Source organism: Chenopodium album, chromosome 5 (genome assembly GCF_948465745.1).
Source record: "Chenopodium album chromosome 5, dcCheAlbu1.1, whole genome shotgun sequence".
NCBI lineage: Eukaryota > Viridiplantae > Streptophyta > Magnoliopsida > Caryophyllales > Amaranthaceae > Chenopodium > Chenopodium album.
The window spans coordinates 54276972-54303120 of record NC_137838.1 but is presented as its reverse complement, the minus strand read 5'-3'; the positions used below and the strand labels follow the sequence as shown (position 1 = coordinate 54303120).

Below are 26149 nucleotides of genomic sequence, written 5' to 3'. Positions count from 1 at the left end.
ATTAAAAGCATGTGGTGAATATGCTTGGCACTCAAAGGAAGTGGGAATTGACATATACGATTAGGGACAAGGAAAGTAAGGAGCCGCCAACAAGTTTTTAAGGAACTTGTAAACCGTTCACGGATCATTATAAGGCAACCACGAATAAGGGACAACGAAGGCAACAACGATTGACCCGTGAAGGTTACACCCCATTCATAATCCATGAGATTACTAACTCCATATGGTTCGGAACCACGAAAGGAGGACCGGGGATGATGGTACGAAGTGATTCATGGAGTCACATTCGCCCGTATTGGCCTCTACTCGATTCTTATAGTGAAAAGTGATTCCTGCAATCTCAAAGGCATACAAACAAAGACTCAATTTGCTCCAATCTATTATTAAGCTAAATTGGTTGAATATTAATGCAACATGTTATTCTAAAATATTAGTGATCACTTGATTTAATAACAAGATTAAAAAGGAACCTAAACCGGTTGTCCAAATTATCTTATTAGGCGTGATTTTCAATTACATATTCCCTTTAAACATGCAATATGGTGATCAATAAATAATAATAGAATAAACATTAATATTAGAAGCAATTCAACAATAATAGCGTTAGTCAAATCAAATATAAAATAACCTAATCATGATACTAGAAATAAGAAAATAAAATAAGAGTAATTAAATTAATTAATAATTACTCACATTTCGCGCGTTCCTTTAAATTGCTACATCATGAATAAACTGTTAGTAACTTCAATAAAAATAATAAAGTAAATGAAAATTAAATTAAATAAAAAGTAGAATTGATTTGGTCCAAACCCTCAGTTATTTGTACCTTTCACGCCTTGGTTTAAGGACGGAACCTCGGGTTAAGTATAGACTCCTTGAAGTGCTTAGGGGAATTATTATGGAAAAATAAGGAGGCTAGAAATTAGGTTAAAGAGGGAGAAGAGAATGATTTTTGGTGTAAGGTGAGAGAGAATGATCATTGGTGCCTCGTACATCAGAAATGAGGGGGTATTTATAGAGAAAATGTGCCGAGGGAGCACACGGAACCCGAAAATGATAAAAAAAACCCCTAAAAAAGTATCCCGCGATACGGCAAAGTGTACCGTGACACGGGAAATCCCACCGTCAGACGGGAAACTTTCCTGTGACACGGGAAATATTTAGGTTACGGGAAGTGAAAACGCGTTTAGGGATTACACGGAGAAAACGCGGAGCAATCCCGTGGTACGGGATGTGCACCGTGACACGGGAATAAATGCCATGACACGACATTGTCCACCGTGGCACAGTGCATGATGCCATGTCACGGTGTAAAAAGTACGCGGAAATTACACGGAATATTCCCGTGTCACGGAATGGGCACCGTGACACGGGAAATTGCACCGTGACATGGTGCAAAATCCCGTGACACGGGGGAAAATCGTGCAGAATTACAAAGATGGGCACCGTGTCACGGGAATAAGCCCCGTGACACGTCATCTTTTGCCGCGTCGCGGCATTTTTGCTGCTGCGCGGTAATTTCATTTTTTTACCCGTTATTAAAATAATCATAACTTTTGATCCGTAACTCGGAATAAGGCATATAACATATAATTGGAAATCTTATCAAGTCTACTTTTCATCACAATTAGAATCAAGTCAAAATGATGTGTAGATTTTAAGATATGGCTGTTTTAGTAGAAGGTTGTCGGTTTTAGGCCGAGTTTAGTGTTTTGCTCGTATCTTTTTCGTTATAGCTCGAAATTGGGCTTATGATATATGGTTGGAAATCTTGTTTAAAGGCCTATCCAACAAAATAATAATTGGATCAAAATTGTATAGCAATGAAACCAGTTTCTCTCAGTTTTGCGATGTGGACACGAAAAGTGGAAAATAGGTTATGGTTTAGGGAAACGAGCTAGAAATTGGATTGGTTCATGAAATATATTGGATAGAACATGGATTTAAGCACTCCAAAGATTTAATACTCAACTCGAACAATAATTGCGGTGAAAGGTGTTCATCAACGGGTTTGGTTTTGGGGAGACATTTTTAGGTGTCTACACATTCCATCCTAACCAACTTGGATCCGCGCGACCTGCCGGAAGTGGAGTTCGATGATGCCCTTATCAGCAGCCCTGTTGCCATGCATGACAATGGAAAGGGGCTTAGCGATCCTCCTGGGAATGAAGCTGATAAAGACCTTGGAAAGGTGCCTGAGAAAGAAGCTGAGGCCAAGAAGGATTAACGGGAAGGGCAGTCACCACTAGAGTCATGCGGGTCATCTATTTTCTGTAATCATTGTTTATAGTTGTTGTTGAAACAATTTTCTTTTCTTTACCGTATAATTTATTTTTGTTTCGGATATTTAGCTAATCGGACCCTTTAACTTTTTAGGTGATGGTTGTTGTTCCTTGTCCTATACGTTTTTTAATTCTGTTATTGTTTCTTTTTATATCTTGTCTGTTGTTTTTTGTCTATAATTTTGGTTTTATGCTTTAATGCGTAACTTAATTATTTTTTCTTTTGCGAAACTTTATGCCTCAACCCTTTTCTCGGTTATTTTTTCTTTTGCGAAATTTTATGCCTCAACCCTTTTCTTGGTTTATATCTCAACCTTTTTCTCGATTTCTAAACTATCAGTTTTAACGGGCTTTTATCCATTACCCATACTCCCCGAGTTTTGCAATAAATTTAGCTTCCAATAAATTACGTGCGAAACTTTATAATGTTTCTTTGCGTCATGAGTATATCGATAATGTCATCTTGGAATTACATATCCGACCTTTATCAGGCCAAGTAAAGGCAGTGGATCAGACTGTTCTTTCAACTCGCCTTGAGGCCCATTTGTTATCCACCTCCCTCCTCACTTGAATGAATGAGTCAGCTAGCTAGGCTGATATCAAGTCATATCGAAAGTAAGGGGGTTTTGCACTTCATAGGTGTTATCAAACTTTATTACCGGCCATAGCCTTACTGAAACAAATTACAAAACTTGTAAGTACTTTAAATAAGCGTATGACTACATGTCATTCCGATATTTTAAATAGTACGAAAAATACATAAGATTCTAATTAAAATATTTTTTCAGAACACTTGCATTCTAAACGTTCTTCAAGGGTACCCCTTTTAGAGTCATAAGCCGGTAGGATCCTTGTCGCAAAGTTTCATATATTTGGTAAGGTCCTTCCCGATTGGCAGTGAACTTTCCCTCTGCGTTCCCCTTGCCCGTTGCAGCAGTTCTACGTAGAACTAGGTCTCCATCTTCCAGGGGCCAATAGTGAACGCGCTTGTTATATGCCTGACTCATACGATTTTTGTATGTTGTGGATTATATAGCGGCCGTTAGCCTTAATTCCGGTGGGAAGTCTAATTGCTGTCTAAGGAGTAAATCATTTTGACTTTCACAAAAAATGCTGGATGCAGAACGTAAGGAGGCCAACTTCGGCAGGAACCACTGCTTCCGAGACGAAAGCAAGGTTGAAAGGTGACTCCCCCGTAGTTTCTCTCGTCGTTGTTTGATTTGCCCATAATATTTCGGGTATCAAATCCGCCTACATGCCTTTGGCATTTTCTACCTTCTTTTTTAGCGCACCAAGTATCTGCTTGTTTGCGGCTTCGGCTTGCCCATTTGATTGCGGATGACACACCTCTGCATATGCAAATTTCTCCTTATATATACTGAGAAAATCTTTAACCGGGCTACAATCAAATTGGGAGCCATGATCAAACACCATTTCTATCGGCAATCCAAATCGGGTGAATATGTTTTTCCAAATGAACTTTTTTACTTCATTTGCTGTGATTTTTGCTACCGGTTATGCTCCTATCCATTTAATCAAGTAGTCTATTCCTACTATCAGAAATTTACGGCCACCCGTTGCGGAGGTAAATGGTCCGACAATATCCATTCCCCATTGTGCAACGGAATCAGGTTGAGAATGGATGTTAAATCATTCGGGGGTTGATTTATCACCGGCCCATATTTATGGAATTTATTGCATTTTTTGGCGTACTCCAAAGTATCTGCATTCATTGTCGGCCAATAATAACCTCGTTTCATTGCTTCCAAGGCCATTGACCGTCCTCCGGCATGATTTCCGCAATCACCCTCGTGTTTATCTCTTCCACTAGCCTTGCCAACTCGTAGGCTGTTATACACCTTCGCAATGGTAATGAAAAACCCCCACTTGTATAGCATGCCCCTAAACATAACAAACCAAACGCTGTCTTTCTTGACTTTTCTTGCCTCAGCTTTATCACTGGGTAGGACGTTATGCATTTTGTAGGCTAAGATATTGTCATACCATACTCGGCCTTTGCTTGTACAGTTCACTTCCCTAGGGGCCTTTTCGTCAATACTCTTATTTTCCAAAATCTCAACCATTACTGTGCGCTCTAAATCATTGAACTTTCAAGCCTTGCCGACGCGTCTGCTTGCGTGTTCTTAGCTCGAGGAACTAACACTATTTCAAAGTACTCCAGATTAGTCGTTATACTTTTAAGTTTCGCCAGATTTGGTGTCATTGTTGGCTCCCGAGCTTTGTAAGTGCCTTTGAACTAATTTGCTACTAATTGCGAATCTGTTGTCAGTTCGACACGCTTTGCTTCAACAGAGATGCATAACTGTATCCCCGTCAAGGCTGCTTCATATTCGGCTTCGTTGTTCGAGGCCTTAAATCTAAATTTGATGGAATATTCGAACATATCTCCCTGTGGGGAGATCATTATTATACCGAGCCCCGAACCATCGAAGCTGAGGAGCCGTCAACTGATTCCTTCCACGTCCCGATAACCTCTTCTTCTTCGGAGTAAGATGTTTCCATGATAAAGTCAGACAATGCCTGAGCTTTGATCGATACTATCGGTTTATACGTTATAACGTACTCATACAACTCTACCGCCCATTTAAGTAGGCGTCCAGAGGTTTCCATCTTTTGTAAAGATTTCTCTAACAGTTGGTTTGTTAGAATGTCAATTGTATGGGCATCGAAGTAAGGTCGTAACTTTCGTGCAGCTATGACTAATGCGTACGCAATTTTCTCAACCAGTGGGTACCGTCTTTGCCCGACATTTAGGACGTGACTTACAAAATAAATAGGCATTTGAACCTTTTTCCATTCTACTAGGAGCACCGCCGCTACCGTTTTTGGAGACGCCGAGATATACAGCTGAAGGGTTTCTCCCTGTTCCGGTCTTGCTATGGTGGGTAAGGACCTTAAGTGATTTTTCACCACTTCTAATGTCTTGGATTGCTCTTTCCCCCACAAAAACGATTTGTTCAGACGCAAGACCACAAAAAATGGTAAGGCTTTGTCGGCTGATTTGCTGATAAACCTTGTCAATGCAGCCACACGGCCGGTAAGCTTTTGTATATCTTTTATCGACTTCGGTTCTTGCAAACCAAAGATTGCCTCAACTTTATTTGGGTTAGCATCTATACCCTTTTCTCTTACCATGAATCCTAGAAACTTTCCTGATCAAACACCGAACACGCACTTCTCTGGATTTAACTTCATCCGGCAGTGCCGAAGGGTTTCAAAGGTTTCTCTCAAATCAGCAACGTGATCTGTGGCCAAACGGCTTTTTACAATCGAATAATCCACGTATACCTCTACGTTTCTTCCCTTTTGATTCACGAAAACTCGATCCACCAACTTCTGATTTGTGGCCCCTTAATTTCTCAACCCAAACGGCATAGCCTAGTAACAGAATACCCCGGCTTCAGTGATGAATGCCACCTTTGTTCAATCTGGTTCATATAAACTGACCTGATGATATCCAGAAAAAGCGTCCATGAAACTCAATAGGGCGTGACCGGAAGTTGAATCTACGAGTCTGTCTATCCTAAGTAAGGGATAGAAATATTTTGGGCAGGCCTTGTTTAAATCCATAAAATCCACACACATTCTCCATTTCCCTAATGGCTTCTTAACAATGACCACATTTGCTAGCCATTCGGGATATGTGCAAGGCTCAATAAACCCTGCCGCTAGCAACTTGAATTGTTGACTTCTGATTGTATGGCCTCTATCTTTTCCGTTGAGAAATTTCTCTTCTTCTGTCTAACCAGCCTTGCTTTTCTATCAACATTTAACTTATGGATCATGACATCGGGGTGTATCCCTGGCATTTCGTCTGTAGAGAACGCAAACACATCAGCGCTTTCCCGCAAGAGTTCTACCAAATGACGGCGCGTGTCGACATCCATATCGGACCTAACACGCACTTCCCTTCCTAGGACCCCAGGTTGTAACTCGATCTCAACGGTCTCGCCCCCCCCCCCCCCCGTGAGGGGCGTGGTGCCGTTATCGGTCGAGTATCAAAATTTTCCATTGCCAGATCGTGCGTGGACGGAGCTCGCTCCCTTTTATGCGCTGCCTGCTCATAGGCAGGTTGTCGGCTTGGTTGCTTCAGTGCCGAGACGTAACATTCTCTTGCCATGGTTTGACTTCCCCTCACAAGCTCCGTTCTTCCGGCGTTTGATACATATACTATTGTCAGGTGATATGTAGAGACTACGGCTTGTATTTCATGAATCAAAGGCCTGCCGACATTAGCGTTATAAACCGATGGTACGTTGATCACCAGAAATTCCGCCATAACGTCCCTAACCGTTGCACCTTCGTCAGTTCTAACTTGCAAAGTTATGCTACCTTCGGGTCTTACCGTCAACCCATTGAAACCTATCACCATGTAGGATATTGGCATCAAGTACTTTCGGCCGATTCTCATGGCATCAAAAGCCTTTGCGAACAAGATATTGGCGGAGCTTCCACCATCAACAAGCGCTCGCTAGATATCGGCTCCATTAACTGTTAGTATTAATACTAACGGATCATCATGGGGAAGAACTATTTCCTTGGCGTCTGCCTCTGAAAAAGATATTGAAGGCATAGAGGAAGGTCGGGGTCGTTCCTCTACCCTTAGTGCATTCACTATGTGCATGTATTCTGACAAAGTCTTTTTTGCTCCTGTAGGGAATATTTCAAGCATTAATCCCCTAGCTTGAACCCCACTGTGATCATACACTAGAGTACGGTGGCGTCCAAAGGGAAAGAAGATAGAGCAAAAGAGTCGCCAACAAGTTTTAGGAACTTGTAAACCGTTCACAAGGTGAAGGTTACACCCCTTAACGATCCAAGAGATCGTCAACTCCATAAGGTCTTGAACCAAATAGGGTTCGGGGATGAAGGTACAAATCCAACCTAAAAGAGATTGAACCTGCCCTAATAATAGGCCTCTACTTTATTCAGATCGTATTCATGTGCGCTTTCAGACTAACATGCAAGCAATAGGATTAACCCTAAACCTCTTTATCTATGTTGGTTGAATATTAATGCACAAATAAATCTATTATTGGCGATCACTTGAATTATAATCATATTAACCCTAAACAAGATTATTAATTATCTTATATACGCGTGATTACAAGTACAAATTCCCTTTAAACATGCAATTAAAAGGTGTGATCAAGCAATAACAATAATATATATATCAAGCAACATAATAATGATGATCATCATAAATAATAACCATAATCATAAAATTATAATTAAAATAATCATAAGATTATAATTAATAATCATAAATCATGTTAAAGCATAATTATAGCAAGATCCTAGGCATGATACTAACAAGATTAATAACAAACCCTAGCATGTCACTAAGCATTAAAAATCAAATCTTTAACCCTAACATGATACTAACAATCATAAACATTAGGAAGAACATAAAAGGCATCATACTTTTAATCATACTTAATATTAAGGTTACCCTAGACATGATACTAGGAATATCATAATAACAACCTAAGAATGAACTCTATATCATAACATCAATAAAAACCATTAAAGTACTTACTTTGATGCCTCGTACCTCTTTCTAATAACAAAATACACGCGTTAGTAACTTCAAGGAAAATAATAAAACAAACAACAATTAAATTAAATAATTGAAAGAGAGATTTGGGACCAAACCCTCATAAATTAAACCTTTCATGTCTAGGGCGAAGGCAACTTCAAATATGGCTACTTAATTATAGATAGGGAAGTAGGGTCGAATCCACAGAGAAACGAGTCTTTCTATTCCTAATTAATTAAAGTAATCTAAATTATAAAGTAACCAATATGTAAATTTGGAAATGAAACTAAACTACGAAGATTAAGAATAAAGAGAAAACAATGAATAAAAGGATCCAGGGCATAGGTTCACCAATAAATAATATTCCAGGGTAAAACACAATAATCAATCATCAATGCATACATTAATCAGATCATAAAGGGCTTTCGCTACGTATTACAATCACACAATTAATTTACCGGTATTAAATCTCATCTCTCGAATCTCGACTTAACCATTTATATATTAACCTGCCTATTGAAACTAGACCTAAACATCAATTCTCATCTGTCGAATCTCGAATTAATATTGTTAAACTCATGCATAAAAGATCTACGCAAATCTAGTCATAGAGCATTAAATCAATCAATAGGAAATTAATCTAGCATTGGCAATTAACAACAATAAATTACCCCTTCATATTATTTATGGATCCCCATAAACCCTAGAAATAGAACTACTCACACATAATAAAAACTAAACTAATCAAAGCAATAAAACAAAACATGATCAAAGGAATAAAATAAATAACTAAGATTAAGAGAAGAGAAATCGTTACCAAAGAAAATCTAGAATTAAGATAGATTTAAGAACAAAGTGTATGAGAGAGAAACTAATCTAAAAGCTAAGTAGAGAGACAGAATCTAAGAAATAATTAAGAAAGAGTAAAAGAAGGTGCCTAAACTCGTTTTACGGGAAAGTATTTATACTCCGTAAGAATCCTAAACTAAAACAAACTTAAACGTTGAATAATTAACTCCTAACAATAACACGCACCCGATCGGGCAAGGCACCGCCCGATCGGGCGCGCCTTTTTCCATCAGGTACATTTCTCGCGCCCGGCCGGGCGCGACTTCGGGCGCCAGCCTTTGCTTCCCTCGCCCGGCCGGGCGCGCCTCCGGGCGCCAGCCTCTTTGGCCGGGCGGCTCTCTTGGGCCACTATTTGGACTTCGATTGTGTTCCAATTCTTCAGGCCAATCTGGGTTTCTTCTTCGAGTCTTGAATACTCGGTCCAAATGCCCCGGTATCACATATATCGAGCCCTTAATCACCGGTTCGATGGCTCTAACCGGCCCTGGGCTATAAAAACTGGTCGTGCTTCTCCAATGCTCGTAATTGCTCCATAATATCTCGGGAAAATGCTCCAAAAGTGCAAATCCTTGCAAAAGTCAACCAAATCTACGAAAACACTAGAAAACACCAATTAGTAATAAAAATGGCCCTAAAGAGCCAAAAATACTACTAATTATGACCAAGGGACGAGGGTAAAATACTATAGAATATAGACACATCAAGCTCCTTACTCTTTATATATTCGTGAGCTTTGCCGAACGCTACTCCTAGATTCGGGAAAGATTTCCGTGCCATATACTTTTTGAAGTCATTATCACCCAAACCGTTCATCAAGGCCATCACGGCAATTTCTTGCTGCAATTTTGGTATGGTATTAGCTTCGTTATTGAAGCGCTTGATGAAGTCTCTTAGCGATTCATCTTTCCGCTGTTGGACTGCCATAAGTTTACCAGATGTCCTCTGCCTTGCGCTGTTGCTTATGTACTGGCCCGTGAACAACTCCACTAGGGTCTCGAAGCAGTCAATAGAACTTGGCTTCAAATTGGAGAACCAGTCTAAGGTTGCTCTAGTCAAGGTTGTCGGAAAGACTTTGCACCATACCGCATCGGTATTGGCGTACAGAAACATGTGGCTCTCAAAAGCCACCACATATCGCTTGGGATCTCCTTTACCGTCAAATGTACATGATGGAATTTTTATCTTCTCCATTTGTTGATCAAGTACTTCCTGGGTGAATGGGGATATCCTTGGCCTAACAAATGCCCGGGCTACCCGCCTTTCCAATCCACTGTTAACTTCATGCCGATAAGAACCTGAGTCCCCGATTTGGGTGTCACGTGTGATTTGGCGCTCAGCCGATATTATTGCCTCTCAGACCCGAGCCTGGGAAAGGGGTTGTTTCCCTACTTGACTGAACTGACTTTCAAGATTCACAACTACTTGCTTTGCCGGTACATCACCTAATACTTCACCAGCTGCTAGCTCAGCTTCCTTTCTTTTCCTAGACATTGCCCGCATGACCTTGGCCGTTATTTCTAATTCCTCTGGAGTAAACCCTTCCAAAGGATCTGGGGTTATTGCCCTATTCTGGTCAAGTGTTATTGGCATGTTTTTTGTATTCCCGTGAAGGAGATGAGTTTCATCTTCGACCACGACCTCAGGTATGTTGTTTATGGTTTTAATTGCATTGACATTAAGGATATTGCTGTCATACTATCGATTTTCGGTTTCTGACATCGGCGTTGTAGCTTCTTTACTTCCTTCCATGACTGCTGAAGGCTCTGTTAGACGATAGAAGTTATTACTGCCCCTCCTTCTAGCGCCAATTGTTCCGGGTGAATTCCGCTTCCATTAATATCTGAGGGCAGGTAATGATTTACCGTCCAATTGCACACCTGCACAGCCAATACAGATTAGCTAACCCGGGGGTTATCCGGGAATAACCGCTCCGATGCTAAAGATAGTACTTTGATGAGAAGAAAGAGAAAGAAGAGAGAGAAAATGTTTTAGAGAGAGAGAGATTGTACTTTTTTAATGGGAATTTGCTTGGGTATTTATAGAAACACAACCAAGCTGGTGCCACCTATACTAATAGGTGGCAAACCGACCTTATAGGCAGCAGGTGCCTACGTGGTCTAAAGCAGCTCTCCACGTGGCGGAGAGGAATGCCGATAGAGGTGATAGTAGGTACGATAATTAACAAGGGACAAGCTGCACAATGCTCTTTTACCGGCTAATCAGCAGATGCTACCGGCTATCCTGTACAACTATGAAAAGCATACACGCACCATTCACTTTTTATGTCAAATTTCCAATTCATATGTGTCCTAACTCCTAAGAAAAATAATTAGAGTAATTTGTACTCTTTTAAATGAAAGAAACAACGACACTACAATGGCAAAACAATTTGAGAAAGCTATGGATATAATTCATTTCCTATTTGATACTTGGTCCACTCCTTAGTTGTTCATCACGTTTTTTATGTAGAACTTCTCAAGTACCACAAATAACAAGACCACAACAAAAAAAGCAAAAACCATAAAACCAACCAACCAACTTCATTTTCCACCAAAAAACTAAACTTTGGTGAGACAAAAATGGAAACATCCGACGGCATAAGACACCGGAAAGTTCACGTGAATGGCATAAATATGCATGTAGCCGAGAAAGGAGTTAAGGGGGCACCAATTGTACTCTTCATTCATGGCTTCCCTGAATTATGGTACTCTTGGAGGCACCAAATCATGGCCCTCTCGGCTCTTGGTTACCATGCCATAGCCCCCGATATGAGGGAGTAAGGCGACACAGACGCACCAACGGATCCCCGTAGTTACACTTACGGGCACATCGTGGGTGACTTGGTGGCATTGATTGATGAGTTGGGAGTAGAGGAGGTTTTTGTGGTTGGCCATGATTGGGGCGCAATGATTGCTTGGTGGTTCTGCCTCTTTCGGCCTGATCGTGTGAAGGCATTGGTGAACCTTAGCGTGGCTTTCTCTCCCCGAAACCCTAAAACCAAGCCAGTTGATGGGCTTCGTGCTGCCTATGGCGATGACTATTATATTTCCCGCTTTCAGGTAATTTATTATCATTTAGGATCTTTTGTTCATTTAATTTGGAGCATATTTCATTGTTGTTTGGTATAATGGATACAAAAAATAGGATAATAGAGAATAAGGAATTAGTAAGTGGAATAAGGTTAAAATTTGTTTTAACCTTTCCTCAACACGTTTTGTGTGCAGCTGGTCATACTATGTGTTCGCTTATAAATTAATAAAATAAATCCTATAACACTAACCGAGTAACGCCTATAATTTGACCGAGTAATAATCTCTACAGCACTGATGAAGTAAAACCCGTGAAACTGACCGAGTAACCCTTATAATACTAACGAAATAACTCCTATAATGGCTAGTCACAAGGTGTGGCTAGCCACAAAATATTATAATTTGTAACACTTATTTGGTATAAAAATAGGATAAGTAACAAAATTACTGTTAAATTTGGTTAGTGACAAAGTAACCTGGGTTCAACACTGATTAATATATCCTTATTAATAAACTTTTTATCCTTCCTTTAGTTTTATATTTCTTTTCACACAGGGTAAATGTGGTTTTACATTATAATCATTATCTCTTCCCTTTTATACCATGTTAAGAATTTGAGGGGTAAGGAGAGCTTTAATTCTTTATTTTACTATCCCTCTCTAATCCCTCGATCTCTAAAATTAAATACGTGGTATAGGAATTCTAATGATTCTTTCCCATAATCCCTACCCGGCTACCCCTCTCTTTTTATCTCCTAAACATACATGCTTTAAAGTTTCTTATTTCAATGCTTAAGTTTCTGTACAAGTACTCTATTTGTTTAAGTTTTACATTAGAGTGGATACAAAGTTTATGAACCATTTTAGTTTATTTCGATGCTTTTAAGTTTCTTTACAAGTACTCCATTTGTTTTAGTGTCACATTAGAGTGGATATAAAGTTTAATGAACCAGTTTAGTTCAATAATGAGGTTCGTTAGAGAATTAAGATGACCTTCCAATAGCTACAAATTGGAGTATTATTTACTACAACGTCAAATTTTGCAAAATACACAAATTAGGGTCTAAAAATATTTGAATCTGTAAGTTAGTTCATTCTTTGATGACTTTGGACAAGTGGAAGTTGGATTAATATCACTTTTTCATTTTTTGAAACAATATCACTTTTTCATAATTCGACCAAACATTATAAATTTGGCATTTTACTTATATGATTGCGTAAAAGGAGTAGTTCCTCATTTTATTTAAAAGCACTATATTGACTTTTTGCATTATTCACATAATCTATTTTGACAAAAAAGTTAAAACCTTTATTAATTATAAATTTTTTATTAACCTATTCTTAATACAAACAAAATTTATCAATATGTTATTAACCTAAAATTAAAACTTTTTTTTAATAAAATAACTATATGATCTTAACATTGTAATCATATTATACTGAGGAAAAATCATTTGTTAAACTTGTTAATGATTTACAAAAATGAGCCAAGTTAATTTAATATTAGTTTTATGTCTTTATTGGATCTAGTCAATGACTAGTCGAGTCAACAATGATAAATCAAATACGATTGAGTTACAAGTCAACATATAGGCCAGGTCAATAACAAGTTGTGTCAGGTAACTAACGGTTTGTGCCAATTCAAGTTTAAATCTTTTTTAGGTTAAATAAGGTTAAATCAATTTTCGGTTAATATCAAATTGGATGTAGATTTGAGTTCATACGTAGGTTGCCAGTTAGCATCGAGTTGGTTCAGGTTGGGTAATACTTCAATTGTTTTACTCCATTATTACAGAACTGTTTCTCTAATTAGCCAAGTTTTTGACATCTCTGCATTGGATGATAGAAAAAAAAAAAAAAAAAAAAAAAAAAAAAAAAAGGAATGTGCATTTACTTTAGATACAATATGATGAAAAAAATGAGTGTTCATTGACTTTTATAATAAAAATATTGTTGATCAAACGAGATCAAAATAAAGGATATAACTCTCTCTTATATCCCTAACCCAATTGAATTGTCACTACTCTAGTATGTATAGTCATTTATTTTTATTACTCTTCCTTTTTTCACTTTACGTGATTATAATTATCTCATAATATATTACTCCGTAATATAAATTGGTTTTATTGTTAAATTATTGAAAGTACCGGGAGAAATTGAAAGTGAAATTTCTGAAGCTGGCAGAGCTGAAAAACTGTTGAGGAAATTTTTTTCGTATCGCAACCCAGAGCCCTTGTTTTTGCCCAAAGGACAAGCTTTCAAAGATGTGCTCCCATTTCCCTCTTTTGTGTCTAAAGAAGAAGCTACCTATTCGTTCACAAATTTACACAGACTGGCTTCAATGGAGGATTAAATTATTATCGTCCCATAAATTTGTATGTTCCTCTTTCTCACCCTCTTACATTAATTACCTTGGTAAGCTAAGATTTGAGGACTATGATTACTAACTTTAACACATCTTTTTTTAAGAAACTTCAACACATCTTAGTTTAATTTGCAGAAAACTAGGTAAATTTGACTTTGATGAATTAAAAATTTTGAACTAATGTAATGTGAACTTTTTATGTTTTATATATCTAAACTAGATTAGACTCGTGTGTTGTACGCTTTAATTAAATTTTTAATATTATGCATAAAATAAAGTTTTATCATTTGTGTATAAAAGGGTGGTAATTTTTTTTTGGTTGAAAAATGTATAGTGTAGGTTGAAAAAATAAAATAAATGATGACATCACACATAGAAAATGAAGGAAATTTTTTTATTGTTAGATGACACGTAGGATAATTTAAGGATTGATAATGTCAGCAATGTTTTGTTTTAGTAATAGTTATTAATAGATTATTAAAAAGTAAAAGAAATAATATATTTTTTTATCCCAATCTTTTCTTTTCTTTTCTTTTTTTTTTTTTTTTTTTTTTTGTCATAGATTATTTCTTGAACTAAAAAATTTTGTCAATTGCTTTTAGTACTAATTGTAAGCGTATATGATATTTCTCGAGTCATGCTAGGTTTATAAAATTAAGCGTAACTAAAAATTAAATATCTTATAAAGCTAAAGTTGATTGAAATTCAAAAATTAAAATGTCAAATATGTGCATAAAAGTAAATAATTAATTATAATGTTGCAAATTAATAATTATATAAAAATCTAAGGGAAATTCTCAATGGTACTCATTGGTTTTCTTTGTTTTTCCCCTCCTCAATGGTAAACACTAAAATATCAAATTATTTTCGGTAATCTATAATCTGTAAAACTAATTTGGTGGTACATTAGTTAAGAATTTTTAGGAAATTTAACCATGGTTAATGCTTTAAAAGGGAGGGAAAAGAAAAATGCCTAAAATACCCATATTTTAAAAAACCACCCACTTCTTCCGTCCTCCCCCAACCCAGCCCCTACCTACTAACCACCCCGACACCGGCGCCGATGGGAGTTACCGTTGTATTGGGCGCTGCCCTACTATGCCCCGTTCTAGCCGAAGAGGTTGATTAAGTATGACCCCACCGGTCATTTCCCCGACCTCTCTCTTTCGTGGCGCTGCCACCTCTATCACCACCCATAAAACCCTAAGAAATCTTGTATTGATGTTGAATGAACCTAGATGCATAACATTTGAAGGATTTATCCCCCAGATTTTTTTATCCAAATACCTTGGTGAAGAATTAGGAGAAATTAAACCAATCTCGGCATTACCATGAGCTAATAATTAGGAGAATGCATAAGGTGGTTACTAGGTGGCGGCGGAGTATCGTTTCAGTACGATGCCGGCACCGAGGGGTGGCTGGGTTGGGATAGGAATCGGGGGAAGAAGATTAGAGGGAATTGGGGAAGGAGGTTAGAGAGAATCAGGCCGGTGGAAGGAGATTAGTGGCTAATTTCAACGTGATGCTACCACGGAGAGGGTCGTCGGTGCCAGGGGAAGAAAGGGAGAGGGTCGCCAGCCGCCCGAGGAGGGAGCTGGCAATGGGTTGGGGTTGGGATGGCTGGTTTTTTTTTTATTTAAATAATAGGGTTATATTAATCATTATGTCTTTAGTTAACTAGGGTTATCTTTAATTGCATATTTATACCATTAATGTCACCATTGAATTAGAAACGGTAATTACTTAGTACCAAAAATAATTTCATAAAACTTTTTTCACCATTAAGAATTTTCAAAAATTGAAGAGTACCAAAGAGAATTTCCTAAAATCTAAAAAAGAAAAATAAAATAATTAAAGTTTAGGAGGGATATGGCCTCAATAAAGGATATTTGCATTTTATATACTCCGTTATAGTTTAAGTATATAGATTTCTGTACTTGTACACATTTTCTTATATTATTAGCATTTATATACATCCACCCATTTTTCTTACAATCTTTTACTCCCTCGGCCTCTGTTCCAATATAATTGATATAAGCAAATTTGACATACATGTCAATGCACTTTTTTTACCTTACTAGTTTTATATGATTAAATATTACTCCCTACATTTCATAATAATCGCAACACTATGACTGACACACATGTCAATTCAAAACTTTAACTATTAATATTTGTAATAACACTTTAATAAAAATATAAAACTTTAATATAAAGAAAATATCCATAAAGACTAATTCATAAATAGTCTGCATCGCAACATATGTTTTTTTTAGACTTCATATATTAATAAAAAGTATAGCCAAAGTAAGCTTATGAATGGTGTAAAAGTCAAAGTGTTGAAATTATTACGAAAGAAAGGAAGTAATCTAATATATATATATAAAGGGGAGTTTTTTCCCGAGTTTTTAGAGAGCCACATAGGATCTAATTTTCTTAGTGTGCCATGTAGGATTATAAATTTTAGTAGTAACCAATTAAACAGGAGATTATTAAAATCTTTTATAATTAAATAATTCAAATGCCACGTAAGCAAAATTGGCGAATGAGATTTTCCAATTTAAATTAATTAAATATAAAATATTATCTTTTGATATTAGGAATTTTATCTAAATATATAACAAATTTTAGCACATAAATATATGTATAAAAAAAATTATTTTTGAAAATTCAAACAAACCATGCATCGCACGGGCTTCATCTAGTAAATATATATAAAAAAAGTTGATATTATAAAACGTTATATTACTATGGTGGCCAACGCGCGCGATGTGCACGGATAGCTATAGCTAGCCCTTACAAGGAAGTTTATTAGCATGTTTTTGCACCAATAATGCAGATAGTGTGCTAGTAGAAATGACAATGTAGTTCTTTTTAGAAGCTTTCTTTCTTTTTTTTTTTCTAGGTAAAAGAGGGATTTATTAATTAAAGTCAAATAGGTGAACATAGTTTGGTTAGTTGGTTCCCCATCGTTGAACCCAAAATTACATCATGAGGGATATCATCCCTTTGCTACTTAAGTCTTGTCCTTAGTTAAGGCCTTAATACATATAGTAGGAGGATACTCTATATTACAAATGTTGTTCAAAATGTTCAGCCTTTGTCTTGTATCTTTCGTTAGGATGTCAGCTACCTTGTTCTTCCCTCCTTCCTCATAAATAATCTTCACTTCTGGCAGCTGCTGCACCATTGCCCTATAATTTTCCAAAATTTTGGAGTTAGATAGTGTGATTGGTTAGGATCATTCAACTCTTGTACTGCGCTTTTGCTATCTGACTGCAGGTTGGTCCATCCCTTTGTCTGAATCCATGTCAATGCTAGCTTTTCCTGCTAAGTAAATTATGGCCAAGAAAATATATTGCTAATAATATCAATTAAGTTAAACAATAACATGTTAGAGGAATAAAAATGCTACTGTACTGTAGAATTATGCTAAACTACAACTAACATTATATACAAAGTGTATATATGTTTCAAAACAATTCATGATGGAAATTGTATACTTTGAAAAGTTTAAATTATACATGAATTATGAAAGTGTACTCCAAATTATCATTAGAGTGTTTCTCGATCAATGTTACTCTATCAAATTTTATAATTTGTTTTTGACGAGGATTCCTTCTTGAAAACCATCATTGGGAGAGCTCCAAGGCTCTTAGTTTTTTATAACATCAACAAATTACTAATTGTGAAAAATTTATTCTAAGAGCAACAAATATAAGATACTGCTATCATATTCATCAATTCACCTAGTTAAGAGAAATTAACTAACTGGGTAAATAACCTTCATTAAATGAAATTTTCACTTGGTAATAGGTAAAGGGACATGCAGTGGGAGAAGAAGTAGGACATTCGTCCAACGCAAAAATGGAATCAAGCAAATTATACCTAAATCTGTTAAAGCTCCATCACTTCAAATTTAATATTATGAAGTCATACAGGCGAAAAAGAATCATAATTAAGACTAATTAGTTGATAAAAATGGATCAACCCGCAACATGGGATATGTAGTTATATTTCCACAATGTCCCCCAAGTTTTAAAAATTAAAATACAGTCTTAGGCTAATTCTTTGGTTCTTTACACTACAAGTCTACAACACGACATACTTATTCAAAGAGTACCTCTAGAGCATAAATAAATGAATACAAAATCTCAGGCAAAGGCAGCATATAGAATTCTGCTGATTAGCAAACCACACAAGTCTCATCAAGGACATTGGGACGCAAACAGCTGATTGAAGTAAGGTCCAAGCTAAGAAACTCTTTATCAAGGAGAGAAAATGCATAAACACCTTACATTTTTCTTTTAAGTATGGACTGAATGCAGCTCCTAATACCAAGATAGGTTAACCTTTATAAGTTAAAGATTACACTCCTAAAAAAACTTAGTTAAGGGACAAAAGATTCTACACATAACAAGAGAATATAGGGCTGGACAAGAATACAAACCTAGCATAATTCAGTTATACATTTAATAAAACTGACAATTGTTCAAGCACATCCATAAACTTGCCTTCTAGTAAATTAATAGTCCTACAATATGATATAACAAACATTATTAGTATGTATGTGAGAGCTAATTATAATCTAAAGAGTGTTGCAAGTTGTCATCACAAACAACAAGAGATGAAATTCTCTACAACGCTAATAAAAATCAACCCTTTCACTATAAAGTGACAATTTGCTCAACTTAATACCAACATCAACAAAAAATAAGATTTAAAAAAGAAGTGATTGATATAATCAATTGGCGGCAGATTGTTCCGAAAACAATATAGTGGGATACTACCATGAGAAGTATAGACAATTCCAAAAATGTTCTTAAAACGAATTTCTGGAAAACAAGTGTTTACCTAAGTATATATGGCCATAAAAAAATATAAGAGAGTGAATTGGTGCCGAGGGCCGAGGGTGAATAGATTACCTGTGCAGCAACAATCAGAACAACGTTTAAGAAGGAAAAAAAACACATATACTTAGAAAAGCAAAGTTAACATGAAAATCAGCAAATTACCAGAATATTTACTCGAAAATTCTTTTTTGCCATAGTCTTGCAACGAAGCTCGTTGAACCTTTACTTGACTCCTTAAAATAGAAAGAGACCTCATGTGCTAGTAAAATCAATTGAAGTTGGTATATTTCATTTGCATACAGTGTTCTTGGTGCTCCTATTCACTTCAATTAGCCACCTTTTTTTTTCATAAACCAATCAAATTTAGGGAAATTAAATGAATACCCACACCCAAAATCATTAAAATGAATAATACCCAAAATTTAAAATTTGCTTGATTCAAAACACTAGAAAAATAAGTGAATTGAAATTGAAAAAAAGATCAGTATTACCTTTAAAAAAGGTATTTCCCTTAACCGTGTAAAACCATTAAACTAACCTTGTTAACTTCCTTTTTATGAACTATCTACCAAGAAGAAGTCTATCAATTGTCATATGAAGTCGAATAGCAGGGTATAAAATGACCAAAGAGAAGGTGAGGATAATGAAAGATTGAGAGGATAAGCCATGGAGGAGTTGGTGTTAGAGAATTAGAGAGAGGAACAAAAACGAAAAAACGTTACCGAGACTTGAATTGTTAAGATGAACAGAGAGCCACACAAAGAAGAATGAAAGGAATGGCTAAATTTTAAGTCGGGGTAAATGTGTAAATAAACTCTTTTTGGGGTATAATAGTCTGCACACTGTTCATAAGAGCATTTTTCCACTTTTTAAAAAGTAGGGATAAATTTATAACCTATATAACTATCATATATTTCATGATAAAATTTATTTTTAGTACATTAATAAAAAAAATAAATAAAAAAAAATAAAAAAAAAAAACTAAGCTCAAACTTAGTGTATGAACAATGAAAAAAGCTCAAACGTATCAATTATTAGGAACAAATAAAGTATTATATTATAAGTTTATAAAAGTTAGTTTATCTTTCTCTCATCCATCATAACATTTTTCATTTTTGTTCCAGAAACTGGGAACTCACAGTAGCATGGACAGTAGCAAAGGTGAAAGTACCTGTGAAATTTATTGTAGGTGACTTGGACTTAACATACTATATGCCTGGTGTAAAGGAGTACGTTAATCAAGGTGGGATGAAAAAGGATGTACCACTCTTAGAAGATGTGGTCATACTTGAACAAGTAGGTCATTTCATACAGCAAGAGAAGCCTGATGTTATCTCCAATCATATTTATAATTTCATCAAAAGATTCTAATTAAGGCCAATGTAACCTGCCATGACAATAAGGCCTCTTTGCCAATATTATTGTCCCTAGACGATGCAATGAGTTATATTTAAGGTTTTGTAAATTCATGTTGCACTTATCCCGATCCTAAATTTTATATGTTAAATTTATAATTATCACATTTTGATATTTCAAGAATATATAGATATATTAAGATAAAGCTTGTGCAATATGTATTGAGGTAAATTGTCAAGTTTGAACCAAATTTGGCTCACAAAACTCCACACTAACTTGAATTCAGACCAAGGGTATATTATCATAATTTGGCAATTTTTCCGACTGCTGATATCATTTATGTCCCCCAATATTTTATACTTGTTCGCTCGCATCTATAGGTCGTCATACTACTTTTGCACCAAGTCTATAGGTGGTTCTCTAAGGCTCGTTTTGCCTATTCTTATTTTATTTTCGAAGCGTTTTGTGTGAGACTGGACTCACGTCAGACCGGGCTCTTAATAAAAAAGGCGCGGTCCTGAGATACTTGACCAAAACCCGCGCGCCAATTTATAAAATGTGTGAATTTTTTTATCATTTATCATTTTCCTCAAATTTTGAGTGTCGTCATTTTCTATCAAAACTGTGAACGCATTCATTTCGCGAAACTAAGAACTCCTTCATTTACTTAAACTTCAAAGCATTCAAATCTTCAAATTTCTGAAAATTCAAATCACAAAAATGAAGAAATCAAACAACAGAATGATGATTGAAGAAGAATCTGATTCACCTATAGAATCAATTTCGAGCTCAATTACTGTTGAAAAAGGTACAAATTATTTCAATTTAATTTCATAATTTCAGACCGTATTTAATTTTAGATTGTATTTAATTACAGATTGTATTTAATTTCAAATTATACTTAATTTCATATCATATTTAGTTCATAATCAATTTCGAGTTTATAAATTTTCGCAAAAATTATTTCAATTTTGGATACAATTTAAATTTGCATACAATCAATTTCGACTTATAATTTTCATGCAATGTTAATTTAATTTTAGATCGTATTTCATTTCGAGTTAATTTCGACTTATAATTTGAAACCAAGGCTAATTTATTTTTAGATCGTTGTTAATTTCAACTTAATATTTGCAAGCAATACTAATTTAAATTTAAGATCGTAGTTAATTTCATTTCTATTTATAATTTGCATGCAAGGCTAATTTTATTTCAGATCATAGTTAATCTGGATTTATAATTTGCATGCAAAGCTATTTTAGTTTCAGATTGTATACATAAAATGTTGAGCACTAATAATGAATGCATCAGATAATGTAATTATAGAAGATAACATCAATCAAGGAAGAGATGATGAAGAAAGAGATGAAGATACTACAGATATAATAGGTATGTTTTTTTGAAAATTTATAAAGTGTTGAAATAATCTTTAACAGTTTAATTCCTGAGAAAAATATTTTAATGCTTACAAAAATAGAGTAATTCCTGACATATATAATGTAATTCCTGACTAAAACATAGTAATTACACATAAAAATTAATTTTTAATTCAATTCGTTACTTTGTAAATCTCATTCCTGAATCATTTAATCAAATACCTGACCATTCTAATCTTATTCTTGATGAAATAAATTTCAAAAGATTTTTAATTTCTGACTAAAAATTTGTAATTCTTGTGTAATAATATATAATTCATATGTAATTTTATGTAATTCCTTACTTATGTTATCTTAAAACTGACCAAAAACTATTAAATTTCTGACTAAAATATTGTAATACCTAACATAAATTATCTGATTCCTGAATAAAAGATGCTAATTCATTAAATTAATAATTTTCAAAAGAAGTTTAACCCCTTACTAAAGTATATTTAAGCCTGACCAAAATAGACTAATACCTGATATATACATCATATAATTTCTCACTTAAACATAGTAATTTTCTAATTCAATTCCTGACTAAATATTATAATGTTCGACAAAAACTGTTCAATACCTGACATAAAATATCTAATTCTTGATTGAAAAATACTAATTCGTAACACCTTGAAATTCATATGTTAACTGTTAATATAATTAGTTGAACTTGAAAATTTCATCATTTTCATTCATTTCAAAAGATTTACAATAACTACATATATACTAAGTAATATAGTGCCATGAAAGTACAACCATAACACAATTAAAAGAATTGCTGCTGCTGCATTTTTTATGTCAATACTTGTACAAAAAGTTCGTCATCATTAACAACACCATATCTTATAACATACTATATGACCCAAAATAAGACATATACCCCACAACATAATCCCACCAACCTAGATTAAACCCCAAAAATGGACAATTGACATCCCCCTAGTAGTAAAACCTTCACCTCATATACAACACTACAATGAAAAACATGCAATAGAAGATCAAGGTCAACATCAGTTTCTTATCACTAATGTTCTTCTTCATCTCTATGAGGGATTCAGTTGCTGCAATACCCATCATTCCAACTTCCTCAACCAATTTCTCCTTTTTATCCTTCAACTTTCTCACCTTATCCTTTAGCTGCTCAACTTTTTCCTCCAACTCAATGATAATTAAGTTCTTATCAAGAATTAGAGCTTGCAGATGGCCAACATCATCGACCTCATCCACCCATTTGAAGAATCCGGACGTCCTTTGTACCTACAAAAACAAATTTATTTATTACCCAATCAAACAACATAGTCATGCAAATTAAAATTCAAGAATATTTTGGGTGGATGTATTTTACCGGCCAATAAGAAAACATGTAAAACCGCTTTCCTTGGTTGGGTCCATTGTGCTTCACAGTCCTTAATGGAGCAACAACATCGTGATAGCAGTAAAGATGGGATGAGGGGAGTCAGATTTCTTGGATTTTGAAGATGAGCCATTAGAATGTTGACTTTCCATTGATAAAGATATAGCTTTGTGAAGAAAAATAAAAGTAATTGCAGTTAGGAGGAAAAACAATAGAAAGTAATGAAGAATAGTGCATTTAGGGTAAGAATAAATGACTCTCAACCAACAATATTAAATATTTTACCTACTTAACCAACTGATAATTAAATGCTCTGTAATTATAATAGTGTTATTGCTTAAAATTAATTCCTGACAGTAAAACTATAATTCTTGATATATAAAATCTAATTTCTAACTGTATATCTTTAATTCCTTACAAACTATCTGAATTGATATATTTCTTAAGTTAAATATTATAATTCCTGACTGACATTTTATAATTTCTTACACTAAAAACATTTTAATTCTTGACTTTTGTATAATTTATATTTTCTTTTGCTGCAGATTATTACAAATATGACAATGATGAAAACATAAGTAGATGTTTAGCAGGTTATACAATATCAGACTATAATGATGGATTTTTTTTTTTATATAAAGCTCATTGAAAATATGTTGGATTCAGCGTCAGAAAATCAACAAAGAGAAGAGATAATAATGATTTACTATATGAGTTTTATTTTAGATGTTCTAAGGAAGGACAGATGAAGAGTAAAATGAAGATTGCAGGTGAACAAAATTCAGTAGAAATACCCATATTGGGTAAAACTAATGAAAGAAAGAGAAAAGAAAGGGAAGTAAATAAGACAAGAACTGGATGCAAAGCTCATATTCGTTTCAAGAAAAATGCAAAAGGTAGATTTGTTTTTCTTACACATGAGTTGGAACATAATCATGAACTGATAATAACAGTTCAACGACATCATCTAAGATCAGAAAGGCAATTATCATCTCCAATGGGTGAGCTAATTGAGAGCATGATTGAGAGTAGTATTAAACCAATGGATGCTTATAATTGTATAAGCAATGAAGCTTGAGGAGAAGAAAGTGTAAGTCATACTAAGAGAGATCACCTTAGCTATGTATCAAGGGTGAAAATGAGTATGGTTTAAGGTGGAGACATGTAGAATGTATTAGACACCCTTCAAGAAAGAGCGGATCAAGATCCTTCATTCTTTTATAGACTGAAATTTGGAGAAGAAAATAATCATGACTCTCAAATGCTTGAAGATTTCAAAGCTTATGGTGATGTTTTAATCTTCGATACAACATACAGAACAAACAAATATGGGTTGATATGTGCTCCATTTGTTGGTATAAATAATCACTTGAGAACAACAATGTTTGAATATGTATTCATAACTGATTAAAAGACTGAAACATTTGTTTGGCTGCTTTCAATCATCAAAAAGTCATTGTGTGGAATTGAACCAAAATCAATCTTCACTGATCAAGATCTTGTAATGAGCAACGCCATACTAGAGGTAAGCAGTTTTAGCTTCATAATATTTGTATTTTATACTTTAATATGTGATTTATATTCTATAATATAACAGAGTCTAAGTAATTTAATGTAGCTTAATTCCTGACAAAAATAATATAATTCCTGTTAAAAATAATAATAACTGACTAAGATAATAATGACAGATTTATATTTATTAATTTCTGACTTCAAACTTTTTAATTATGATGAAGACAGTCTTATTCCTGATGATAAAGTTTTATGTCCTGACAAAAGTAATCTAATATCTGAATGAAACTATCTTATTCTCAATTAAAAATGTATTTACTTACAAAAATAAATATATTCCTAACAAATATTCTTTAATTCCTGACAAATATAAATTAAGGCATGCCCTACATAATCTAATTCCTGAATAAAATGTTATGTCTGACTAAAATCAACCAATGCCTAAGATGAAAGAAATTATAGTTGACTAATAATATCTAATTCCTAATTAAGATAATCTTAATTCTGAGTTAAAAATGTTAAATCCAAAACTCTAATTATTCACAACCAATCTAATTAAAATCTGAAACTATTTAATTCCTAAATAAAATATAGTTATAGTTGACAAAAATAGATTAATACCTGACAAGAATATTATAATTCCTAACAAAAATACAACAAAAATAATTTCTGACAAATATAATTTAACTCCTGCCCTAAATAATCTTATACTTGACTAAAAGGATAATAATCCTGAAAGAATTAATATTATTCCTGATTAAAAATATATATTTAGTTACAAAAATAAGTTAATTTCTTGTTAAATTAGTATAATTCCTGACTAAAATGTATATGTTCCTGATTAAATTAATCTAATTTCTGACTGAAAGAATTTTATTCCTGATTGAGGTAATTTATTTCCTGTGAAAAATAATTTATATAGTCCAATTATTCAGGAGTGTTTTTTCATTCACCAGCATTATGCACATAAAAGAACACACAATTAAAATATACAAAATATAAACCAAAACCGAAACAAAAAATTAAGTCCAAATCACTACTTAAATTTCTTCATTTCATTAATAATTGTGAAATAACTACATAATACTTTGTCAAACTGGTGACATTGCCTTACAAAAGCAAAAGAACACTGTCACACTAAACTATGACAAGAGCAAAAAATTCCATGCTATACAAAAGACTGCCCTCTAGTTAACCAAAAACCAAGTCACAGGGCAATTAACCTAGCACTACTTACATCATTACTCTAGCCTAATCTTCTTCTGCTGCCCACCAAGTTGAATAGATTCCTCCCTCTTCCTTTTCTTACTCCAGATATTTTCCTCATCCCTACATAGCCATCGCAAACCATCCGGAAACTCAGCCCAATCCTGAACCATTGAATTATGAAAGCCATACCCATTATGCCTCATAATATCAATTGCAATCCACCACCTTTCACTGGCCTGTCTAGCTGTAACAACATGAGGAATCCAGGTATTCAAATACTACGTATCATTCCAATGCCTACAAACGCAATTACACATCGCTTGGGCTCGAGGGGTGCACTTAGGAAAGATATACGTGCATAAGATT

The 26149-nt window shown here is 34.7% G+C and overlaps 1 protein-coding gene, 1 long non-coding RNA gene and 1 pseudogene across 5 annotated transcripts; 1 reads left to right on the top strand and 2 right to left on the bottom strand.

Annotated features, from left to right (window-relative positions):
- Positions 1-3838: 3838 nt before the first annotated feature.
- LOC145632907 (uncharacterized) lies at positions 3839-4366 on the bottom strand. Its single transcript, XM_081685232.1, has one exon. It carries the CDS (start codon positions 4364-4366, stop codon positions 3839-3841), a length of 528 nt encoding a protein of 175 aa, XP_081541358.1.
- A 6858-nt stretch (positions 4367-11224) lies between these two features.
- Positions 11225-20491, top strand: LOC145632110 (epoxide hydrolase 1-like; annotated as a pseudogene). Its single transcript, XR_014112486.1, has 4 exons — positions 11225-11750; position 12276; positions 13864-14094; positions 20062-20491. The product of XR_014112486.1 is annotated as an epoxide hydrolase 1-like (transcript).
- On the bottom strand, positions 16950-19779 carry LOC145632111 (uncharacterized). 3 transcript variants are annotated; one of them, XR_014112489.1, is made up of 4 exons: positions 19429-19779; positions 19100-19274; positions 18939-19009; positions 16950-17411 (listed from the first exon to the last, which is right to left on the bottom strand). It is a non-coding gene; the product is annotated as an uncharacterized LOC145632111 (long non-coding RNA). The 3 variants fall into 3 exon arrangements; XR_014112488.1 differs by having other exon boundaries at positions 16951-17414; positions 19429-19729; XR_014112487.1 differs by having other exon boundaries at positions 16952-17278; positions 19429-19723.
- Positions 20492-26149: the final 5658 nt, after the last annotated feature.